Source organism: Pteropus medius, unplaced genomic scaffold (genome assembly GCF_902729225.1).
Source record: "Pteropus medius unplaced genomic scaffold, Ma_sr-lr_union100, whole genome shotgun sequence".
NCBI classification, from domain to species: domain Eukaryota; kingdom Metazoa; phylum Chordata; class Mammalia; order Chiroptera; family Pteropodidae; genus Pteropus; species Pteropus medius.
The window spans coordinates 16,734,965-16,758,086 of record NW_024349796.1 but is presented as its reverse complement, the minus strand read 5'-3'; the positions used below and the strand labels follow the sequence as shown (position 1 = coordinate 16,758,086).

Below are 23,122 nucleotides of genomic sequence, written 5' to 3'. Positions count from 1 at the left end.
ATAATTTTAAAAAAAAGAATTATAAGCATATCAGAAAAAAAAAGTATTTTTAATTTTGCCATTTTGGAATCCGGAGTTAAGAATCTTGTCGCAACTCCCACGTTTTGTTGTCCAGATTCTAACACTGGGCCCCCAGCTTCTGTTTTGTGGGGTTTTTTTCCTACCTGAGGAACTAAATAAGCATTAATGCTTCTCCCTTCCCCCAGCCCCAAACCATAAAAACACTAACTCAAACCGGGAAACCATTACATTATGAACGTGGAAATCACAGAGTAAGTGGAAGGGCCGCAGGGCTAGCTCAGAGCTTGCTCAAAGCTGGGCCTGTCATCAGAAGAAATGGGACGGATGCGTCCCCACAGCTGAAGGTCCCCAGAATAGAGACGCAGGAACTCACCCTGACGGCCCACCACCCCTTTCTCAGAGATGTTTTCAGTGACTCCTCAGAGCCATCTTCACCTGAGCTGAGAAAGTGACAGTCTGAACGGATCGAGTAGCTCAACCAGGATCAGCAAGCGGGAGACGAACCTGGGGCTTCGACTCTCCACGTCGTGGTAAACGCAGGACACGGTCACAGTGGGGTCGCAGGATCGGGGACAGCAGAAGGTGGTTGTTTGCCCTGACTACAGCCCTCCCCACAGACACAGGCCCTCTACAGTATTTTATTAAGTTGGAGAAAAGTCTTTTATAAAAGACTAAGTCGGTTTTTCTTAATAAAAAATAAAAATAAAAAGAACCCGCCCACCATCTTGCTCATGCCTGTAGGCCCTTCCCAGAGCAGTAAAGGCAGTCACCCCAGTAGCTGACAGTGGAGAAGGCTGAGAAAAACAGCAAAGCACACACTAAAGTCCGACGTTAGATTCCATCCCGGTGTAAGAGAAGGTACCTGGAGAAAGATGCACATTCGCTCAACACCACGCGATGTGTGCGGGGTCCCCCAGAGGCAAAGAATGGGGGGAAACCCTCAAAAAGTGGACGAGTCTAAAAGAGGTTCACATTTGTATGAAGTGTCTGAGATGAAATACAAAGTTTGGGAATACATAACTGGGCGTTAGCCTGAGGAAGCTGAGGAAGATCAAGAGATGGTCACAGGGGGTCTAAGACAGCGCCGTGGAGAACCCGCATCACCCCAAATATCGGTGGGCTAGAATAGTGTTTAGATCTTCTGTATTATCTTCTAGAGCAGGGTGGGCCTCCATGCTGATTGTGTAAATAAAGTTTTATTGGAACACGGCCGCACCCACCTGTTCCGATACTGTCCAAGGCTACAAGGGCAGTAGCTACGCCAGAGACCACGTGGCTCACAAGGCCAGAAGTATTTACTATCTGGCCCTTTAGAGAGAAATGTGCAAATCTGTTCTATACAAAAGCAACCTGGAATGAAAAAGCCGCCCTTAAATAGTAACTTATACTGATTATCAACAGGAGACTAAAGGCAAGATTTACAGAAAGGTCTATTTCCATTAAGTAACAAAAAACATACATATTTCTAAATTTTTATAGACCAATTAAATGAGTTTTGTTCATTTAGACACTGTTCGGATTAACTCTTTATATAGTTATTATAAAATAGCTCACCGTATAAGCTCATTATAAAAATATGTATAGTATGACGGAGCTGTTATTTTAACAAAGGTTAAAAAAAGAAGTTATCCAGCTCAAAAAAAAAAATTAAGGAATGCTTCATGGCCATCTGTCTTTCTCGTTCTCACTGCTCACTAAAAACCATGAAATATATTCTGTTTTCTTTAGAAGAACAAAAAATATATTTTGTGAAGATACATAACACATAGATAACCAAACTATTAATTACCGAAAAAGGAGTCAGTAGTTTCGAAGTTTTATAACTCTGAGTGAATGGTTTCTATATCGGTTTTACATACAAGTTTAAAAATTCTCAACTGCCATTAAATCCTGCCAATGAATATACTTGATTACAGTTATATAATGTTTTTCATCCATATGCCCTATAAAAATGAGGAAGGAATTAAACCGAAATATTCAAAAGTATGAAAAAACATTTCTTAAAACATCTTGCTATATATTTATAGAAATGCTGACAAAGTAATGGCTGAGAAAGTGACCAGTAATCATGTATGTCACTTCCGAAACACCCTCGAGTAATACTGTTTGCTACTATGTTTTATATATAATGTACTAAAACACTTACCCAGTTTAACTCTTGAGCAAATATTTGAAGGTACAAATATTTTAATTTTAATGAAACCAGGAATGTGGACAGACCGCTGCTTTGTGCAGCTGCGGTCACATTGCACATTTTTAAAATACCAAAACCTATTTAAGAAAAAAAAAAAAGGAAACAAAACCTGAAAACAGTTTGACGGTTTATTATCTAATTAAGCAACTTCTTTCCCAAAAGTGCACTAAATAATCACTATTCTCTCCTCTCCGGATGCCCTAAACGGTGGCTACATTAGTGATACTATAGAGATACATTTTAAAACGTTAAGATCTGGTTCCTAGGAAAATCGCGTTTGGTTCTAGATACAGTGTAAAAGTCTCTAATGCCATCTCGGACCACAGATTTAAGTAAAAAAAAAAAGAAAGAAAGAAAGAAAGAAACTTACATTTCAATAACAGCACGATAGTTGAGAATACTTAAATGTTTGCAATAAATCAGAGCCCAAAACTGTCGACTGCAACCACCAGAAGGTGAAGAGGAGGAGAGCAGCAGGTTAAATCCTCACGTGCACAAACTACAACTGCACTCTGGTCACTTAAACGACAGCACCGAAGTTTATTATCCGGGTATGTTAATGAAGCCGACCTCGAGCCTCCCCTTCCCCGCTGGTAAGCCGCTATCAAACCAGACGTGCTTCCCCCATTCTTGGAGTTAAGTGCTGTTTTATTGGGCCGGAAGAGAGCCCTCCAGATTGTTCCATTAGGAAAACGTGTAAGTGGGAAAGGGAACGGAGAGGCCACAGGTGTGATCGAAATAAATAAACCTGAATCAGATTACAGAATAATCTGTCTGAGCTCGCTCGTCTTTTTAAACTATGGTTTTAAACTGAGTAAGGCTTCCCAAGCTACTGTGAACACGCTTAACGATTTAGATCCTGACATTTCTTGGTTTCCACTTCCAGACAATTTCAGAGTAAAAATCTGAACCCCGATCGGTTACAGGGGCGATATTTAGTCTGCAAACAAGCTACGCTTCTCCGCAACTTTAAAGTTTCAGTGGCGAGTCGAAGGTGCAGCATAACCATGAAACGAGACGTGCACGACGGGCGAGAGGACCCTGGAGCCTTCTCACCCGTACGGTCACGCATTTACTTCGCGAGGCCTTCCTCGGCCCCGCGCGCCACCGCCCGCGGACACCGGTCCAGCGGAAATCGCGCTCCCTCCAGCTAGCCCCAACCCGCGGCCGGAAGTACCGCCCCCGAGCCGGAGCGGAGCTTTCCTCGCCGCTCATTGGCTGAGGGAGCCGTCAGTGCCCGGAGGGCGGGGCCCTGGCCATGGAGTGCAATTCCAGGCCCCATCTCACCCGGTCCCCGGGTTCCCCAGCCCGCGAGCAAACAGCCAGGCTCCACGGGGGGCGGTCCTTCTCCCCTTTTATTTCGCCGGCCCTCCTCCCGCTGTCCCCATACAGTCTCTGCCCCTTTGACTCCCCAGAGGCACAGTTTTTAAGTTCCACTTCTCCCCCACACCAGCAAGCTCCCCGTCCAGGACCAAAGAGGATGCTGCGGTTTTAGGAGTAAAGCCAGCTGCGGACTGGGTCTCCTCGAGGGCAGCAGAGGATTCCTTCCTCGGAAAATGAAACAACTGTGTCCGTTTTACGTGAACCGTCCTGAGGGCACCGGCCTTCACCGAGTGTTCCCGCCAACGGTACTGGGCGTCCATTCTGCACGAGCTGCCACAAAGCATTACGGGGTTAAGTGCATCTCTGCTCAGTGAGTCAGCCTTCTCAGTGTCTGTCCAGCTCTACCACGTACCATAAGCTTTCGCAGTGAAAGTACCATCCACACTTCGGCCAAACCGGCAGCGGCTGGAGCTCCTGTGCAGAGGTGTCGCGCGCACATTCAGTACTTTGTAATGCAACCGGACGAGACACACTGCCGTCGCCTGCGGACTGTGCATACTTCCTGAACTCAAATTTCCTTGGAGGAGGAATTAGAAACTGGTTCTAATTATGAGGGGGTACACAGTGCCCTACAAAGGGGCATCTGATTTTTTTTTTCAACTGCGTCCTTAAGATCACCAGCCTCAAGGGAGGGGGACAATCATTTCTTTTCTGAAACACGTTTCTGACTTCCAGTTCCGTCACCGGAACGGCTCAAGGATGGGCGCACATCTGAGCGTAAAATCAGGATATTTTTGGTATTTACTCGTAACAAGGGCTGCAGCCATGAGAGAACACGACTCGTCACGTCCCAAGGCCGACGGGGCACTGCAAACAGGCTCCCGGAGCCCTGCGTCCCTCGCGCAGCTCCCTCCGCGGTGTGTCCGCTTCCTGTCACTGTCCTGGGGCAGCGTGGCCCTCCCACTGGTCTCCTTTCCCCATCGGGCTCCCCTTGGTCACTGGCTTGGGCTTCACTTGTCAATTTCTTCACCACCGCCGTCACCGCCCGTGTTCGCCATTGCCTTGCAATGTGCAATCCCTCCCCCTGGCATTCCTTTGCCCTAGCGGTCCTACTAAAGCCCGTTCTGCAACAGGCTGGTCATCCTCCCCTCACTCGTCCAGCGGCTCAGCCCCCGGCTCTGCCCCGAGGAACCAGGCGGTCGGAGTCTGGCGGCGGCCGAGCCCTGACAGCTGGGCCTCACCAATCGGCGAGGGGTAAATAACTCGCGCCGCCAATCAGCGCGCGCGGGGCGGCGGGAGGCGGGACTTCGCCCAAGTTCCTCGGTCCCGAAACCAAAGACCTGTTGCCGCCGCCGCCGCCGTCGCCGCCGAGTTTCTTGGTTACGGCGACCACGGCCGCGGGAGCCCGGGCCAGGCAAAGCGCGCGCCACCGCCCACGACCCGGATCCGGCCCCGGATCCGGCCCCGGCCCCGGCCCGCGGCCCCCGCCCCACCCCGCCCGCGCGGCCCCGACTCGCCCTGCCCGCCCCGCGCCCTCAGGATCCGCGCCGGCCCCGCGCCCGCGGCCCCGCGCCGACTCACCAGGAAGTCGGGAGTCGTCCGTTCTCCCGCCCGCGGGCGGCCCGGGGCGGGCGGGCGGCCCGGCGGGGCGGCGCGGAGGAAAGGCCCGCTGGGCGGGGGTGCCGAGGCTGCGAGGCGCGGAGCCGATCGCCACCTCGCGCGGCGCCGCCCGCGCGGACACTACAGGCGCGGCCACACTCCCTGCGCACGGCCAGGCGCGGCCCGACTGCGAGCCTAGCGGCGGCCCATCCTCTCGCGACTCCCGCTGCTCCCGCGGACGCCGCTGTCAGGAGTGTAAACATCCCGGCATCCCCGAGGAGAGGGCGGGGCGCCCTCCGGCCACGCCCCCGCCGCCGCCACGCCACGCCCACCCGCCGCGCCGGCCACGCCCCCGCCCACCCGCCGCGGCGACGCAGACGCTCCCGGTTCCCCCGCCGGCCGCGGGGCGGGGCGCGCTTTCTGCCCGCGTAGCCCTGTCCCCTCCCTCGGGCCAACTTCCCTCCGGGCCGGGGGGTCGGCCGCTTTGGGAGAACCTGCTCTTCGTACACTTCTACGTAAACGCGCGCGCTTGCCAGCGGGAAGCCGAGCGGGTGACGTCGCCTCTCCTCCGGGTCGCAGCGTTTGGATCACACCCTCTCTTTCCACGTGGTTCCAACCACCTCGCCGCCGAGCAAGCCCCTCATTACAGTGAGAGTCCCAGCCTCGAGCACGCGGGCTCTCGGGACGTGCGCGACCTGGCTTAGTACCTGGAATCTGGGGGGGTGGGGGGCGTATGTATATTATAACACACAGCCACGTACACACACGTCCCAGGACCCTCGCAAGGAGCTGCAAAGGGAAGACTTCATTCCAGCCGCCTCTCTCCTCCAGCTGGACACGCACTGCTGCCGGGGGCAGCTGGGAGGCGGTGCGGGGCCAACCACGCCTCCATTCTGAACTCCGCTGTGATTGTCAACTCTGTGACCTGGCGGCAGTTCCTTCTCCTCTACCAAGTGTCAGTCCCTTTGTGAAAGGAAAACACAGCAGTAACAAATACCTACCTGCGGTTAGAATTAAGAGAGAGAACAGAGCCCGTAAGAAATACTCATCGAGTAGTAGCTGTTTCTCCTAGCCTGTGACTAGTTTGACTTCTCCACCAAAGGAGTTCGAGCCAAGAATGAGCAGGTTATAGCTCGAGGACTTAAAATGCTAACGCTGCGGAATTAAGATTTGGAAAATTTATTTTTAGAAAGAAACTAAATCGAGATCTGGAGAAGAGATACTGATTCCAGTGGCTCAAGAACCGTCCATCTGTGTGTGAGTCACTGTCCTAAGGCATGAAGGTCCAAAGTCCCTGCTCTCCTGGGGCTTACACTGCAGTGGGGAAAAAGGCAATAATAATAATAATAATGAGCCTATAACTACATACCATGTCAGAAGGTAATTCACACAGAAATGAAGCAGGGGAAGGGAAGGGAGGGAGGGAGCTGTCCGAAGAACGTTTCTCTGGGAAGGCTTCGCTGACATTTGTGCACATAAGGAAGTGAAGAAACGAGCCACTGTCTGTTCAGGGGTAGAGCATTTTCAGCGAATGCAAAGTCTCTGCTGGAAGCAGGCTTGGCTTGTTTGAGGAACGGCCAAGAGGTCAGAGGTCAGTGCAGCTAAGATCCAGTGAACAATGGGTAAGCACTAGCAGGGGACATCAGAAGAGAGGGCGGAGTACGGGAAGGCGGCACATGTAGAACCTGGTAACGTTTGGAATCGATTCTGAATGAAATGGGGAGCCGCTGGAGCAGCGACCACAAGGACAGGAACAGCTAGCACAGGTCAAAGGGATCGATGACCCAGAGCACCGTGCTAACAGCGGAGGTGATGCGAAAGGTCACATTCCGGACCCACGTATAAGATTCGGCCAACGGAGTTGCCAGTGGACTGGACGTGGGATAAGGGAGGAGGTGAGCAGGAAGCCGGTGACGCTGGCGTTTGGACCAGGTCATTCTGTCGGGTCCCACCACATCAAAAGCAGTCAGTCAAATAAGAGCAGTGAGTCAGACGTGGGCACACCTTGCAGAAAACACAACCAGGTATTCCCAGGGGGGGAGACATTGCAACCTTGTAGGAAACGCAGAGAGGTGATCAACCAAACAGCCCAGCTGAAATCAACTTCAGATTCATCTGCAGACCAGATATTTCACTGGTATAAGGAAAACTTATATACCTTATGAACACTGACTGGTAGGAAAATGCATGAAGACGAGCTCACGAAGCCCTCGTGGCCTCAAAGACTTTGTCCAGGAAGCATATCCCGCCAGTGGTTGCACGGTAAAATCATTTTATGTGTCCTATTTCTTCACCTCAAAAGACTACAAAGTGAAAACTAAATAGTACGATTGTGTTTTAAAGGTTGGGAAGGCTGTCGCTGTACTTTCTCTTTGTGACTTTTTGTCACCAATATGGGAGTGCCGTCCCCAGCCACTGGCCCCTGCCCTGGAGCAAATGCTAATGGAAAAACGGAGGTCTAAGAGTGTCCCCCATTTCCAGGAGAATTAGAGCAGAGTCCAGCTCTAACTTTTCTATCTGTCTTTCCACCGAGCTTGCTCCAAAAATGCTTGTGGGGATCCATGAAATGCCTTAATTACGGCCCTTCATGTGAGCTCCTTACAGTTTATACTTAATTACCACGCAACACATACCATCCGCGGTCAGATTAACTTTGCTGTAACTAGTGTTTGATTACGACACTAAAAACCTATCGATTTATACCAAGTCATCATGCCTTGTTATTCACATAGCTTGGCTGGCCCCACCCAATTAAAAATAAAAAATTAGAGGTAGTATTGATTATCAAAACCATTTTTTATCCGTAGGCTAATCCAGACCAGATGTTACATACCAGGTTTCGTGTAAATGCAATTTCTCTGTAAGGAGAGAGGCTTGCTAGAAACATTCTTTCCTGATGAAGGATGATGAAGTAATATTAAAATAATTCTCCTTTGAAAAAGATCCTAGCCACTGCAGGTAAGGCCAGAAAAGCCTAGATTTCTGACTCAAACATGGTGTTGGCAACACGTGTACTTAAAAAGCTACCGGCGATGTTGGCAGCTTGTGACTTTGGCAACTAAACGGCGATGAGGCTGAGTCAAGCCACTGAAATGTCTAAACAAAACTGGGTTGAGAGGAGGTCAAAAGGCAGACGACCCGCGGGAGATCCCTGTTGTGCCGCCCTGGCTGTGGTCAGCGTGCGGTGTCAGCAAATAAATCTTCATCTTGCTTCGAGGACACTCGTGAAGAATGTTAGAAAGTTACTTTTTCGCCCAAATGGCCTTTTGCATTTAACTGTTAACACTCCATGCAGAAGAGACGATCCCATCAGCCCGAACTGTATTCTCAAACATCAGGACCCTAGAATCCAAAAGCACAGAAAGACAACTCTGCTGTGTCCCAATGATCTAGCGACGGTATTTTGACAATACAGTTCGTGGATAAAAAAATACTGGCGACCTGATGATGGTGGCTGTTCCCCGGCTATTTGTGTAGCGGCTATAAAACAGGAAACGTTTCAGTTCACTACGTATTACGTGTTTTTTTAACGTAGGGAAATGTAACATTTTATTTTGGTCGTGCAGAGGAAAGAAAGAACAGGGCTGGCCGTTTAGGTTTGTATCATGATCCCTTTCGGTCAGCAGGATCCACCTGCGAGGATGCTTTTTGTCTCGTGGTGTAAAAGCCAGAATGCCACCCTGCGCGGTGGGCGAGAAGTCAAAGCAACGCAGGGAATGCGCTCGGAAGCGATTTCCCTTTCCATATTGTGCACCCCGTCTTTGACGTGCAGCCAAACTGGGAAGCCGTTTCATAGGACGCACTGTCCGCGGCAACGGTGGCATTGTCGCCGGGGGTTCCCGGTCACCTCGCGCTCATTTCTGCTAACAGAGTATGATGATGCAATAATCAAATCCCAAAGATAATTCAATACAAAAAGCGCAGGTACATCTGGAATATTCCGTGTGCGTGCATCTACCCCAGAAAGGAGATGTCACTAAAATCTCGTGATTTCACGAAACCAAATGGGACGGTCCCAAACTTACTGGCGGAAGCGTGCGTTAAAATGCCTCCACGATCGTTTCTTCGGCAATTCCATTGTGCTGTCAGTGGTCAACCTGCTCAGAAATCCAGGACGTGAGTAAGAGTCTGGACTTGGAGTCACGCCACGTGGAGTCATGCCACGTGCCACGTCAAACCCGCAGAGACACTGAGAGCAGCCTCCACCGTCTTCAGGACAAGAAGCCTGGTTAATCGTGAACGGCCTCCGCGCCCTCCACAGCTCTGTGCCTGGATTCACCTTGGCGTAAAATTCAGATCGCGGAGAAATTTTATTTCTGGGCTCACCCTGTCGCTTCCGCTTTTCCATGCCCAGCGCAGTACTATGTAGAGTAAGGGGCACGTGAAACGACACCTTCCAGGATCAAACGGTGTCACTTTTAACGCTTGAGGATCGAAGGGCGAAAATCAGAGACATGCTTAAAAACGTGAAGTGCCCCTCCTTCAAAGCGAGGCAGGGACCTTTAAATTCGTAAGCCATTCACGTCCTGGAGAAGGCGAGTCAATAGCCAGCCAGAGGCTTATGGGATAATCCATTCTTTGAAGGAGTGGAAGAAGGCAAACAGTAGAAAGTCACCCGTGAAAACTGCAAACTGTCCCAACAAGATAAACATTGTCACGTTTGCCCATCACCGTTACTCATCAGTATAACTAATAGGTTTATTTAATCTATAGGACTTTTAAATTTTTTATATAAGTATATAATGATTTTACATAATGTTTATTATTATTAAATATTTGTTATTTATAAAACATAAGTTACTTTTAAAGTTATCTAAATGTAAATAACTTTTAAATATTATTTTAAAGTGTATAAATATACACATAATGTATAGTTTGGGCAACCGAAGTAGGCAACTATGTAAAATTCTGTCTTGTTTTTATCTGTGCTTTCTTTACTCAAATTGAAAGATAAAAATAATCACCTTTTCCTAAAGATAAGTAAATAAAAATATTACTTCTTTGTGTCCTAGATTAAGTGAAATTAATACTTCATCAGCTCTACACCCTGTAACCCCCCTCTAAGTAGCTCGGTGTATTGTACTATTTTACAAGAGGAAGTTTTTAGAAATATCACAATGTAAATTAAAGATGACTGAAAAAAATAAACATGAAAATTAATCATGTCGATGTCTAGTTTTAACTTCTCATATAAAAATTTTAACATATATTTCTGTAGTTGCTAGATAACCAAACCTTTATTACTGACACCTAGAGAGTGATATTATAGAGATGATTCTGTCTCAAAACCTAAATATGTAGAGATTATATGAAGTCAGAAAACATATCATCTGAATCTTTCCTGCAGACTGTTTAGCCCCTAAAGGTTGGAATCTAGTTTATCACTTTCAGAATCTAATATTTTCATTCCTGTTATGGATATTCTATGTATTTTCCTGTTTCATGATTCTTTAAAGCCACGTGTACATAAACCATACAAAAGTCATTACCGGTAGTCCATCTGCCTCTTGACACGTATCGAGATAACCAGCTGCCATATGAAGAGATTCCCACACCTGTGACGAGGGGACAGCTCATGGGCCAGTGAGGTCACAGTGTCCTCGAGTGAAACATGAAACACTTACAAAAGACACGGCCTAGAACTAACTGCAAGAAAGCGTTCAGAACCTGGCAGGGCAGGCTGTCAAACACCCTTCTCCAACAAAAGTTTAAAACCGTATTTAGCCCACCTCTTGGCCTAGCTTCAATGTAACCTGCCCCAAAGCAAGAGGACCGGCTAGGACCACAGAAGCTTATCCGTTAGCTCACATCGATGACAAGCAGCTTACCTATTAGCCCACCAGCAGCCCAGCTCCAGGGAAACGTGGGGGTCAAGTTTATCCTCGCTTTACTCTCCTTTCCCTCGGCATAGAGCTTTGTCCTCAATTTCCATCATGGATTAACTGTAAAATTTTAGTTGTGTAGTTTTAAGCATCTCAAATTCACTGGTATCTTAGACTTGATCAACTATGATACAGTAGTGCATAACGATGAATCTCTGAGTAAAAGTCAATAAAGTTTTTTTGATCCAAATCTGTGCATAAAATGCAAATTTTAAGTAAATCGTATACAAGGACGAGGGAGAATGGCACTAAATGGAATCTTTCTACTGATTTCTTTGCAAGTTCTAGTTAGAATTATTTACAGCTCAATATTTGTAATTGTCATTGTTTTAATGATTTTATAAATTTGAAAAGGATGGGACAATATTTAATGGAAAAAGAATTTTGACTGTACCTCAAAAAGCCTGGCCAGCAATTAGCTGTTACAGACAGAGTGCATATCACCACCTAGTGGCTTCATGGCTTTATTGCAGGAAAGAGTACGTGGACATAGTTGCCAAGATGACTTATAGGTGACAGTAAGTACAGGTGCCTGAGACTGGCCGTTATCCTGCCTGGAAATGAGGCCAGTGCACAGGGAAGCAGGGCTGGGAAGTGGAGGGAGACAGGTTGTGACTCTGGGTGGAGCTAGGCCTGAAGACAGACCCCAGTGGATTTAGCAGTTATACACATCGGTACATTGGTTTTCGATTTTAGTTTGCCGGTTTAAATACAGTTTGCGCCTCTGTAATCTAAGGAATCATAACCAGGGCTGCGTCACGGGCCACGTCCAACCCAGAAAGGCTGACGCCTGGGCCATGGAAGTCTCCTTCCTTGACAGAGAGGAGAGAGAAGGAAGGGCGGCAGGCAGTAGCTGTGGCACCTGTTCCTCGCCTGTGCTGCGAACCTGCTGTCAGCCTCTGCTTGCAGAGCCTGAGGGTGGTGTGCTGCTTGGAACAGGCAGATTCAGAAGGAATGGAGCGTGAACTTGGAAATAGCTCCAAGGCTTAAGCCTCTGGTCATAGCACCCGCGGAGGCCAAGACCGTGGTACCTTCAGGCCTCCTAAAATCCAGAAGCCACAGAGAAAGCTACAGCCGTGCAGTGATACCTCACACCTGGCCTGGGCGGCAGAACTGAGCACAAAGATATCCTGGACTTTTTGGAGCCCGTCCAGCGCCTTCCCCCGATGTGACATTTCCTGCCAGCCTCTGTCGCTAAATGCCACGACCACTGAGTCAGGAAGTCCCGCCTTAGTCTTTGTGGCCAATTCATAGCCATCTGGAATGTTTTAAACACTCGAGGGAACCACAGTGACACGATGACACCGCCAGCTCCAGGTGGGTCCCTGTCTGGACATGACACCAAGCCCCCCACCCTTTGATGACGTCATATCTTTGTGAGGCTGAGTTTGGGGAGGCCGCTGACAGTAAAGGGCAGTGTCACGGGCAAACAGTGCAGGACCGGAAGCGACGTGAGGGTGTCCAGCCTGACACCGAGGGTCGAGGGGCTGCACGGTGCCCCGCAGACGGGCACGCTGTCTTAGAACACCACGGCAATGACCAAGGGCCAAATAAAACTATCCTTTGTTCTTTCAAATTATGCATTTTTTTTTTTTTTTCCAAACAGCTACTAAGCTGCTAGGACATAAATACTAAGTTGTTAAGATTTAACTACTTGGCAAACCAAACCAATAGGTATTATATTTTGTTCTTTTATTTCTTTTTGCCAATGGGTTCCATAAAAAAAAAAGAATGAATGAATGAAAATTACTGTTGCACTAAGGACGGCATGAACTGAAAAGTTTGGAGCTCTCTCTTACGATGTGTCTGCCGCAGCATCCTGGAGCATTGGAGCTGGGACCTGGCGATCTTCACCATCTGGATTTTACTAGCCCTGAATTTGCTTTTTTTTTCCCATCTACATTCGTCTATTTATTCAACCAACATGTACTGAATACTCGTTAGAAAGTATGAAGTCCTGGGGAGCATCCAGTGAGGAATGACACACATCTCCCTTTCTAAGCATCCTCCATGTCTTCCTCCACAAATACACCGCCTGCCAAATGAACTAGTTCGTTAGTTATAACCCTCCTTCCGTGCAGCACATGTAAAATGCCGTGTCACCGAAGAAAGAATCAGAACGGCCATTAATTCCGCCACGCTAACACTCTCTGCTTCTCCGAATTATGCAGATTTATCAATAATTCAGGGAAACTTCCTGGACGACGTACAAGACAGTCTGAAGCTGTCAGAGCAATAGCTTTAGACAAAGTAGCAAGGCGACCTTTGTGACCGAGGACGCGGAAGGCCGACTCGGTGCCACCAACGTGCACCTTATCGATACTTCAGGGATGAGAGTCGCCTCACCTGCCAGAGGGATCCAGCTAGGTGTGCTGGAAAACGAGGGGTGACAATTCCCGCTTCAGAAGCAACCTCATCCCACGGGACAAACACTCTCGAGGAGGGTCTGCCGGGTTTTTTTTTTTTTTTTAAACTGAATAAGACAGCTAGTATTTTAAAGAGGGAGACTCCAAAAGAAAAAAAAAGTGAATAAACTGTAATACCAAAATATAATTAAATGATTGAAGACTCGTTCTACGTTTTATGTCCTAGCCAGAAATACAATGCCACTGCCAGTGCTTGCCAAGGGAGCACCCCCAAATATTTCAAAGCTCCTTGAATCTTCCTGATTCCCAAATTATTTTGATTTCTTTCCATGAGACAGATTCGGACTTAGAGAAAAAATTGGGGGAATAAAGACTTAATTTTTAAAACATCCTCACCTGTTTTCTTCCACTATTCCATAACTAGACTTTGAATTATTGAATTATCGAGAAAATGTAATATAACACAGCGCTCTGAAAATTCTAGTGGTATGTGGCTTTCTCCACTTATTTAAAGACTGTGGTGTTTTTTGAGGTACGCCCCATTTGCAGTAAAGATTAGTTATTAAATTCGAGCTTAGCTGACCCTTTACCTATGTCTAGTTAAAGTTTATAGTAAACTCTGATAGCTCTTTTCAATTTCATGGCTTTCTCTGAATTTATATTTGCAAACATGGGCTAGTTCACATAAATCTGAGGTTTTGGTGGTATTCTCTCATGAAAATGAGACACTTAGAAAGAAAAAGTATTTTTAAAGCTCCGCAGAGCCTTGATATCTATCTCAATAAAAATAATTAAAATGGCAAGGCAGGCGTTTGTTTTTCATAATTGACAAAAATGTAAATGAAGTCCTTTAAAAGGCCAAGGTCACGGCCAGATGATGATTAAGCGTTAACATTCCCATGAGAAGGAAGTAAATGCTTTCCCATATCTCTTACCAAATGTTCGGTTCTTAATGTGAGTTTAGTAAAATCTTGAGCCAAGTATTGTCATTCCCTAGGATTTCATGTTCCTATTTTTCTACCGAGAACCCACCACGGCGTCTCCACGTAGTCACGGTGTCGCGTAATGTCGTAGTCGGCAGGTGGCTTAGAGCCGAGGCTCCCTCTGAGCCATCCACCAGGAAGGACAGTAAACCCCTTCGAAACAGTCACCCTTGTCAGGTTTTCCTTTCAATCGTTTGAGACTTCGAGTCAGTCAAAATGGTGAAAGGGGATATTACTCATTGTGCCCTCATTAAAATAGGCTATGCTCGTTTTCTTTTTTTACCTAAAGTAGGCTTCTTTCTCCAAAGCCTATCTCGCAGACATCCATCGTCATGACAGCATTATCAGAACTAGAACTGATCACACACTCTCCCCTGAGGCACGTGGTCATGCAGCTCATTAATTTGGAAGTCAGGCGGATTGGAGAGTAGGTGGCTTCCTTGTTCCCAGATTACTCAGCAGATGCTCGCCGTCTTCACTGAGCAGTAGATTGTAACCAGGTGAGGGAAATGTGTTGAAAAGTCACGAGAGAGCAATTGGAAGCTATACGGCAGGATGGGGGGAGCACCGTCGCACACTTCTTATCAAAGTGGCATTCTGCGAGATCAATGGGGACAAGGTTGCACACGTCGGTGGGAACGGCTGAGGTTAACCGTCGTTGTTACTGAAAGGATGGACTCACGCCCGGTAGTTAGATTTCTGGAGTCGTAAGTTGAGCTTTGGTTACGCACAAGAGTACGCAGCATCTTCACAGCGTAACTGTCGAGTCCTGCTCACACACACGTGTGCACATCTTACATGCTTTATGCATATTTTTGAGTTTTCAGAAAAAAAAAATATTGTGTATAAGATATACTGACCGGTATATCTTATAAAAATATTTAGAAATGCAATTCTGAGCCATTGTTTTGCCTATGCAAACTCAACAACATTACTCTGTTTGCAATTTATAAAATTCCCTTTAGAGTAGCACACGTTATTGCCTGTACTATTAAGAATTTGTAGAATCACCTGTCAATATTTCAAAGGCAAACCCCTCAGCCTACGAGTCATCTATTCCCATATTTGAGGCTCACATCAGGCAAATCAAAGAATAGGGACCTAAAAATAATTGTGACGTCAAGATCTGACAGAGCTACGGGGTAAGCGCATGTATATCCATTCTCAACTTGAAATTCATCTCAACGAAAATGAGGATATTTAGCAAGACATTTCGCGCCGAGGAATACTGAAGTCGATTGCTTATTCTTTTTCCCGTTCCGAAGACTTTATGGATACATCGGCAAATAAAAGAGACAAAATTACTGCCTTTCTTGAGACAGAAAATAAACGTCATGATTGAGCACATTATGTATCGTATGGCGAAGGCGATCGGAGCCGTATGAAGAAGGAGCCGTGGCAAAGCCGGGAGAAGGCAGCGAGGGGTCCGGGGGCGGCTCGCGAAGGGCTGCGAGCTGTCTGTGCCGACGCCGGGACTGCGCAGAATCCGGCCCGCGCTCGGGGCCACGGCGGAGCCCGTCGCTCATGCCTGAGGAATGACGAGAGACCACGGCGGTGTGGACGGTGAGAGCACACGGCGCAGAAGGTGAGGTCACAGCAGAGTGGGGGGCAGGGGAGCAGCAGACCACGGAGCTCCCGGAGGCCTTGGATGTCTACCCTGAGCCCTCTGCAAAGGCCTCGCATGGCCGTGAGCAAGGACATAACAGGATCTTCTGTGCATCTCGAAAGGAATGCTCTGGCCGCTGAGTTTGCGTAGTCTGGAAAGGGACAGAGAACGAGCCAGCTGGGTGGCTATAATTTAGGGCAGAGACCACCACAGATGGGATGAAGATGGGAGAGGTAAGAGGCATTGAGGAGGAGTCGCTTTCTGAATGTGTTTTCAAAGAAGAGCCAAGAGAACGTCCTGATGAACTGGGTTCAGTCTGTAAGAAAAAGGTGAATAAGTGATCATCGGATAGTTTTAGACTCGCTAAATTATTCTCGTAGCGTTAAACAATATACTTTTAGGTAGCGTTCCGTCCGTGTGACAGATAACAGTCATTACGTCTAGCAACGTTTTGAATATCATATTTGGGGGAAAGAAGCCAAAGTCGCGACTTCTTCCTCTGCAAAACGAGAGTCATGCTCAAAGTCCCATTTCCCCTGCATCTATGACAGAATCACGTGACCTCGCTTCTGTCAATCATGCACCTGTTCGAAGTCTAGCGTATACGTGAACGACGCAAGCAAATGTTCAGTTGCCACCTCTTGGGGAGCTTCCCGGGTCCACTGTGACACCACCCCCATATGCGGTGGGCAGGGAGAGACCACAGAAAGAGGCACCTACTCCAGATCGACAGGTGGCAGTTCTAACGAGCGAGGGGACTTCCTTCCGAGGCTCATCTTGAGCAGCCACAAGAGGAGGCGGTCTCTGCAGCACCTACTGCATCTTATGTAGGGACCTGAGCGGCGGTCCGTCCCACACCCAGCCCACATGGTCCCACGCCACCTTTCTCTCCCAAGGCAACATCCTCGGAGCAGCTCCTGGGAGAGCAAAGGCGAGTGAACACATGTTCCAAAGCTCAGGGGAGGGGTGAGGAGCCTCTGACTGTGACTGCCCAGGTCCAGCTCAAGCACCAGACCTGGGGGCGCAGCTTCTTGATGACCTTCCCCAGCAGGGAAAAGAAACAGGTTCCGCCGGAGCTTCCATCTGTGTGCTGTGTCGACGGCGGTGACCACGATTGTGGCGGTGGCATCCAGCGCTGCGTGGCAGTTTCAGGCGCAGGATTGTGACTGATCGGGCCGCAGAGGCGGTTCTCCCGTGTTCCGTGCGAGGACGTTCATCATCAGGCCCGCTCTGCAGCGCGCTTTGGAATATCACTCTAAGAAACAGCCTCGAGCCTGTTCTTTTCAGGCCCCCCAAAGCGAAACTCCATTGTTGGCTTTCCAATCAATTGGAATGACCTCCTTTCTGCTTAGTTCAATCAAAGTCACCTTCCACTGCCTGCAGTGAGCACCCCTGACGAGCACCGGCACCTAGACAGACATATGCTCCTTCCGTTCGCCAAGTCAAAAGATGAAGATGCTTCTGCCCCGTCCTGCCCACAAACGTCTCTCCACCTTCTACCTCCCGAGCCCAGGCGCTACCCTTGAACTTTTAGAGACTCGAGGTTAACATTGACGACCATAACTAAATCTTCCATGCTCTGTCTATAAGTTAACTCCAGAAGTTAAAAAAACAAATCGATGAGACTCAAACTTTACGGTGTAGCCACGTAAGTCGCGTTGGCTTTGAATCCAATGAGCATAGCCTAACTACGCCACACGCCTTTTTCATTTATCCCGGAGGGTCTCGGCGTCTTCGTTTCTTTCTCGTGTCGTCGGCCCTCATTCCATTCTTAAGATCATCCAGCAGCTTAAGCCGAGGGAGGAGATCACATCTCCGGATTCTGTAGGTTTTCGTAGGAGTGTCTCAAAGTTCTCTGTCCTGTCATTCCGTTCAGTGTGAACTGTCACCGAAGCCTCCACTACAGGGCTTTTCAGATTTTCTTTCACCACCTTCCTTTGTGATAGTCACTAATTCTTGCAGTCCCTGTACCCATTTCACTGAAGGGACGGACGGTAAGTAGAGAAAAAGAACCTTCTAAGGTTGTGCGAACAGCAACACCAGGGCCAGAGTTCACACCCACCTGTCCAGCCTGCTTCTCGTACACCGGGCCGTCTAGAGATGCGTGTCGGTGCAAACCTGCGCGAGGCCGTGGAGGCGGGAGACGGGGCAGCACGTTTCCAGAACCGCGGCCGAGAAATCCAACAGGGCCGCAGAGACGGGGCGTCAGGGGACAAGGCCCCGGGCGAGGCGGAGTGACTTCATAGACCCGGTTAAACTCCAACACAAGGCCGGCGAGATGCCCCTGAAAGGCTGCAGGCAGGAGACTCCCGAGTTACGACTGGCGAGTCATGGTAACCATGCCTCACGTCAAAGCCGCCCTTGACCTCTGTGCCGTCGCATCCATCAGGGATTATTCTGTCTTCAGTTTACTCAGACTGTAGCAGCCCTTCCTCTTTCTTAAAACACCGTCATTTCGTGACTTCGATGACACCTCATTCTCCTCCCCTGTCACAGTCCTTCTGTGCTGGCTCCTCCTCCGTATCTAGTCCCTAAAGGCGGCGGCTCCTTAGACAAGTCCTTGCTTCCATGTCTCTAACTCTGTTCTTCCTTCTGTTTTCATGTCTCTGCCATCTTACGCTGAAGAGTCTCAAATTCAGGTATGAGGCCAACCGAACTCCTCCGCCGAGCAGCAGTCTTACATTCACAAGTGCCTGGTGGCTCTCTCCCTGAGGTATCGGAGGCATCTCAGGATGAATACACAAAACGGAATTGCCGATCACCTCCTTAAACGAATCCTTACCATCTTCCGTAACCCTCAATTACCGTCCCACATCTAGACATTCGGAAAGTCTTGTCAACTCAACCCACGAGACATTTCAAGAATTCGTCCGCCTCTCTCCGTTGCTCATAACCCAGCTCCAGCCTCTGTCACCTCCCATGGGTGCCATGGCTCAAGTCCCCTCATGAGCCCCTCCGATTCTACCAGCGTCTTCCAGAGACCGGAGATGCTGAGGAGTCACCGTGTGTGCCTTCCCCGCCCGCGGCACTCTTAAATGGTTTCCCTTTCCATTTGGAATAAAATTCAAACTTCTTTCCATGGACCCTTCAAGTCACACAGATAATACTTGGAAGAGCTAAATTTCCTATCTTTAAAAGATGGCTTTAGCCAATTAGGGAGAAATAGATTGAAAGTGGCCAAGAGTGGGTCCAAGGGGACCGGTAAGGAAGGTTCTTCAAAAGTCCAGGCGGCCTCTGGTGACAGCCCGACAAGGGCATTCAGAGGAGGCGGAGAGAGAAAATGGACAGATGGAGACAGATTTATTTATTTTTAATGCTATAAATGTACGATCACGAAAAAACACCCGCAAGAAAAAGTTATAGAAAACTGTAGAACAATATATATGGTTGGATCCCATGTGGTATAAGGTTTGAGGTAACTGAGTGATGCAAGTTCCACCAAGCAGCTACTAGACCGTACAGGTCGGATGACACGGGTGACAATCGGTTTGGAAACATAGATAAAGACGATAAACAAAGCCAGGAGGGCGGATGTCATCGCCGAGGGAACAAGAATTAGGACCACGCCAACGACATGCGCCGACGTGTGAGCAAGGTTTGCTTTTGTCCCTCACTTTACTATTCCCCCCTCCATGGAGAACCCTCATAGTTTCCATCGTTGTCGGTTTGGAAGAAAAAAAAAAATTAAAAGGGTCATCTTATCGTCTTCATTCATAGTCCTTTGATTACTTGTAAAATCGTACATATTTTTTTCCATCTTTATCCAGAATGGACCCAGATTTTCACCACGGAATCATCCGTTCCTGTCGTGGTTTTTCAATGGTTAGATAAGGTTTTTCTGAGCTCAGAGGGTAATATACATGCGTGTGAGCCCCACCCCCACCCAGGGGAGATAAATCCCACCTTAGATAAACCAGCGTCCTTGACTGAGAACTCCCCATCTGAAAGGTAACAAACGCCGTTGACCAGAAAAATGCGAAATGGCCATCAGGACACTCATGGAGTATTAAACCACACATTCGTGAAGGCTGCTGGAACGATTTCTAAGGCTTCTCTCTCCATTGGAAAATACAGCTGTGCGTTTTTGAAAGGAGAAAATTTGACTAACTAAGCAGTCCGGGCCCTTGAACCTCGGAAATTCTGTGATCCGTTCCCAGCATGTGACCGCGTCAGCACACGGGATCACGGGCTCGATGAGAAAGGAACTCGAAGACCCTGGCCTCACTCGCTGCATTTCAAACGCGTGTCTGGTCCGCCTTTTGTTCTTTGCAGAATGCGTACTTGATACCGTGTGTGTTGAAATAGGTCGCACTGCCTCACACATTATAGTCGCCCTCTACAACGGGAAATAAACTCTGTAACATATTCCATTGTGTAAAGAGGAAAACTGAGGACTAGAACGGTTGACAAGATCACTCGAATACATGAGCGGCCAGTAGGTTGACAAATGTGACTACTAGTTCAATCTGAAAATACACGAGTAGTTTTGGGCAAAACATTTCGCCACACCATAAAGCGAAATGGTCCGATAGTAAACTTTTTCTTTTCTTTGCTCTTTGTGGTATGGCGACTCCCACCCCTACCTGCCATTCAACCACAGACAACCCGGGCTTCAAGGCAAATTAAAGGTGAAAACGAACAAGCAAGCAAGAGCTCAATGTTCAGCTTTTCAACTCCAAAAATAGGTCTTTGAAGTTCATGGGAGAATCGACAGATGAGAAAGTTGAGTTTCCCAACTCAAAACAAGCCGCTGAGCCACAGTGAGGCGAGTCTGGGGTGCAGGGAGATCTGCTGACCCACGAAAAGGGTGCGGGTATTCGGAGTTGGGGGCAGGACCCTGGAGTTAAGGGGGAAGGTGGAGGATGGGTTGGAGGTGAATGTCCCTGAGGACCAGGGATTCTGGACTGCCTTCTGCCCTGTGACCACTAGAGAGATGGTACGTCCTCAAGGGGTTTATTCCTACTTCCTGCCTGCAGCTCTGGGGTGAGAGGACCCTCGAGTCCCCAGCCAACATGGGACAGACCCACCGAAGTGTCAACAGGGGTGTGGTGAGTTTGGGAAGAGAGGTGTTGAGATTCTGCATACGGGATGCCTTGCACACCTGTCCTAAGCCACCCCACCTGACCTCCAACCCTTGGGGAATGGGGCCAGACTCTGGACGAGGAGGTGAGGTTGCCAGAAAAAAACACAGGATGCTCAGTTCAATCTGAACGTCAGAAAAACAACACGTGATATTTTAGGATAAGGATGTCTTATGCGATGCTTACACTAAGAAAAAATGTGCTTTCTTTATCTGAAATTCAAATTTAACTGGGCGTTCATATTTTTAGTCACTAAATCTGGCAACTCTAGTGTAAAACTATTTGTCAGGCTGATGTACTGTCACTCTTTTGAAGTCAAGAGAGACCCAGCCCTTGGTGGCTGGAAATGTCACTGCGTCTGTACTACATTGGCTGATGGATCATGTTTCGAATTAAAATTCTGCTCACCGGTAAATGATTATTTACCTTCACTGTGTTTTCCAATATATAAATTTGCGTGTTGTCGTTTTCTGCCCCTAATAACAGTAAGAGTCTGTGTTTTATGAAACGAGAAGCGATATCGAGATGTAAGTTCATATTCGCCATAGAAAAAAAACCCGAGAACTACCCAGCTTTGCTGGTCGACCTTTCTGAATTATAAAAACATAAAATCATCTTAACAATATTTTACGAGATCTGGACTCCTAACCCAGCCAGTGACTAATTACCAGAAAATACCTGACCTGGAGGTGACTGTTGTTATTGAAAGTGGCTTAAAATTCATAACGAAAATATTACATAATCAACGTTTTATGTGTTGAAATGCGAGAAGTTGAATGGTCATTTGCCAGCAGACTCTGTCCTGCTCGCGGTTCTCGACATTTTTTTTAAAAAGTCGTTTAAAGAGTCCTAGAGTAACCAATTGGAAAGCGAGTTTTCATTCTCAACATTCCATTAGATTTATAATGTACAATAAACCTCAGGGCTAGCACCTTTCACTAGCTCTGCAAATTAGCCCGTCTACATTGAGGCTGGAAACTAAGCCAAGAAGTGTGAAAAGCAGTTGAAACGGTCTCCATTTAATGCACAGTTTCTGCCATGCGGACCACAGCGCTGGTTCGAGCACAGAATAGGAAGGTTTGGCACAGACTGGTTCGGTGCCTTTGCCCGGAGGAGTCTGACAGTGACAAGTGACCTCGGATGTCTCAGGGACCGGGATTTCTTTGGTGGAGTGCCAGCAGCTAAAGTCTCTGGTATTTGAAGCTTATCCCGATTGAGCCTTCTGTATTTTGAACTCTCGGTGAAGATTCATGAAAACTTGTCACTCAGAGCCGTTTGAATAGCGGGCATAATTTCCTGCTTAGAGGGTTCAGTTTATTCTTAACGAGACATTTGTTTGATGGCGACTTTTCTCTTTCTACATTTTGATCCCATCCACCACCCATCGTAAGACACGATGGGTTTTAAGACGCCTTTCGAGGACAAAACAAGAAACCACATTAATGGTATAGAGAATGTAATATATAAGATTTATAATTAACAACGGTATTAAATATAGACATTAACTGTCAACTTATTCTAATTTATAAATTTACATTTCTATAAAAATGTTAAATTTTGTAATATTCTAATTGATACTTAAATGCATTGAACTTATTCTCTAATATTTACGAAGTTCCTACTTTGGCCAAGGAGTTTTTTAACAAGACAGAAAAGGAGCTTACGTTCTAACAAACAAAAGAACTGTGTCTCAGATTGGAAGATACACAGTAATGAAAGTGAATTGTTTAGAATTAGTAGCTTTAAGTAGTTCTTGGTGGAAATGAAGATACTTGGGAAAATATTAAACGGATCCCGACTCCCACTTGTAAATAGATAAAGTATTGATATCCATCTGTAAAGTGTCTATGATTGGCATTGAATGTAAATATTACATATACTCTTGGTTGATAAATAAGTGTGCCTACCTATCAGCCATCATTTCCATCATTTTAGCTAAGTCGTAATGCGGAGGCTTTTTGTTTGTTTGCCACTCAGAGTAACTGACGCTTGCTTTAAATAAACTAGACCAAGCCATCTGAATATAGTTTGGGGCGACAACCCTCCGCGAGAAACGGCAGAGAGAAT

At 47.5% G+C, this 23,122-nt stretch overlaps 1 protein-coding gene across 10 annotated transcripts in view; it reads right to left on the bottom strand.

The window, feature by feature from the left end:
• The window catches only part of NEK7 (NIMA related kinase 7), a 95,304-nt gene extending 89,343 nt beyond the window's left edge, over positions 1–5,961 (bottom strand). Inside the window, exon 1 of one of the 10 annotated variants that reach the window (XM_039883490.1) lies at positions 5,899–5,961. In XM_039883490.1, the coding sequence (XP_039739424.1) occupies positions 5,899–5,946 (48 nt within the window). In that variant the 5' untranslated portion in view covers positions 5,947–5,961. Of the gene's footprint in view, positions 1–2,585; positions 3,219–3,271; positions 3,507–3,950; positions 4,163–5,119; positions 5,398–5,898 lie in introns of those variants that run through there. The other 9 variants (XM_039883495.1, XM_039883492.1, XM_039883494.1 and 6 more) reach the window with 9 other exon arrangements.
• Positions 5,962–23,122: the final 17,161 nt, after the last annotated feature.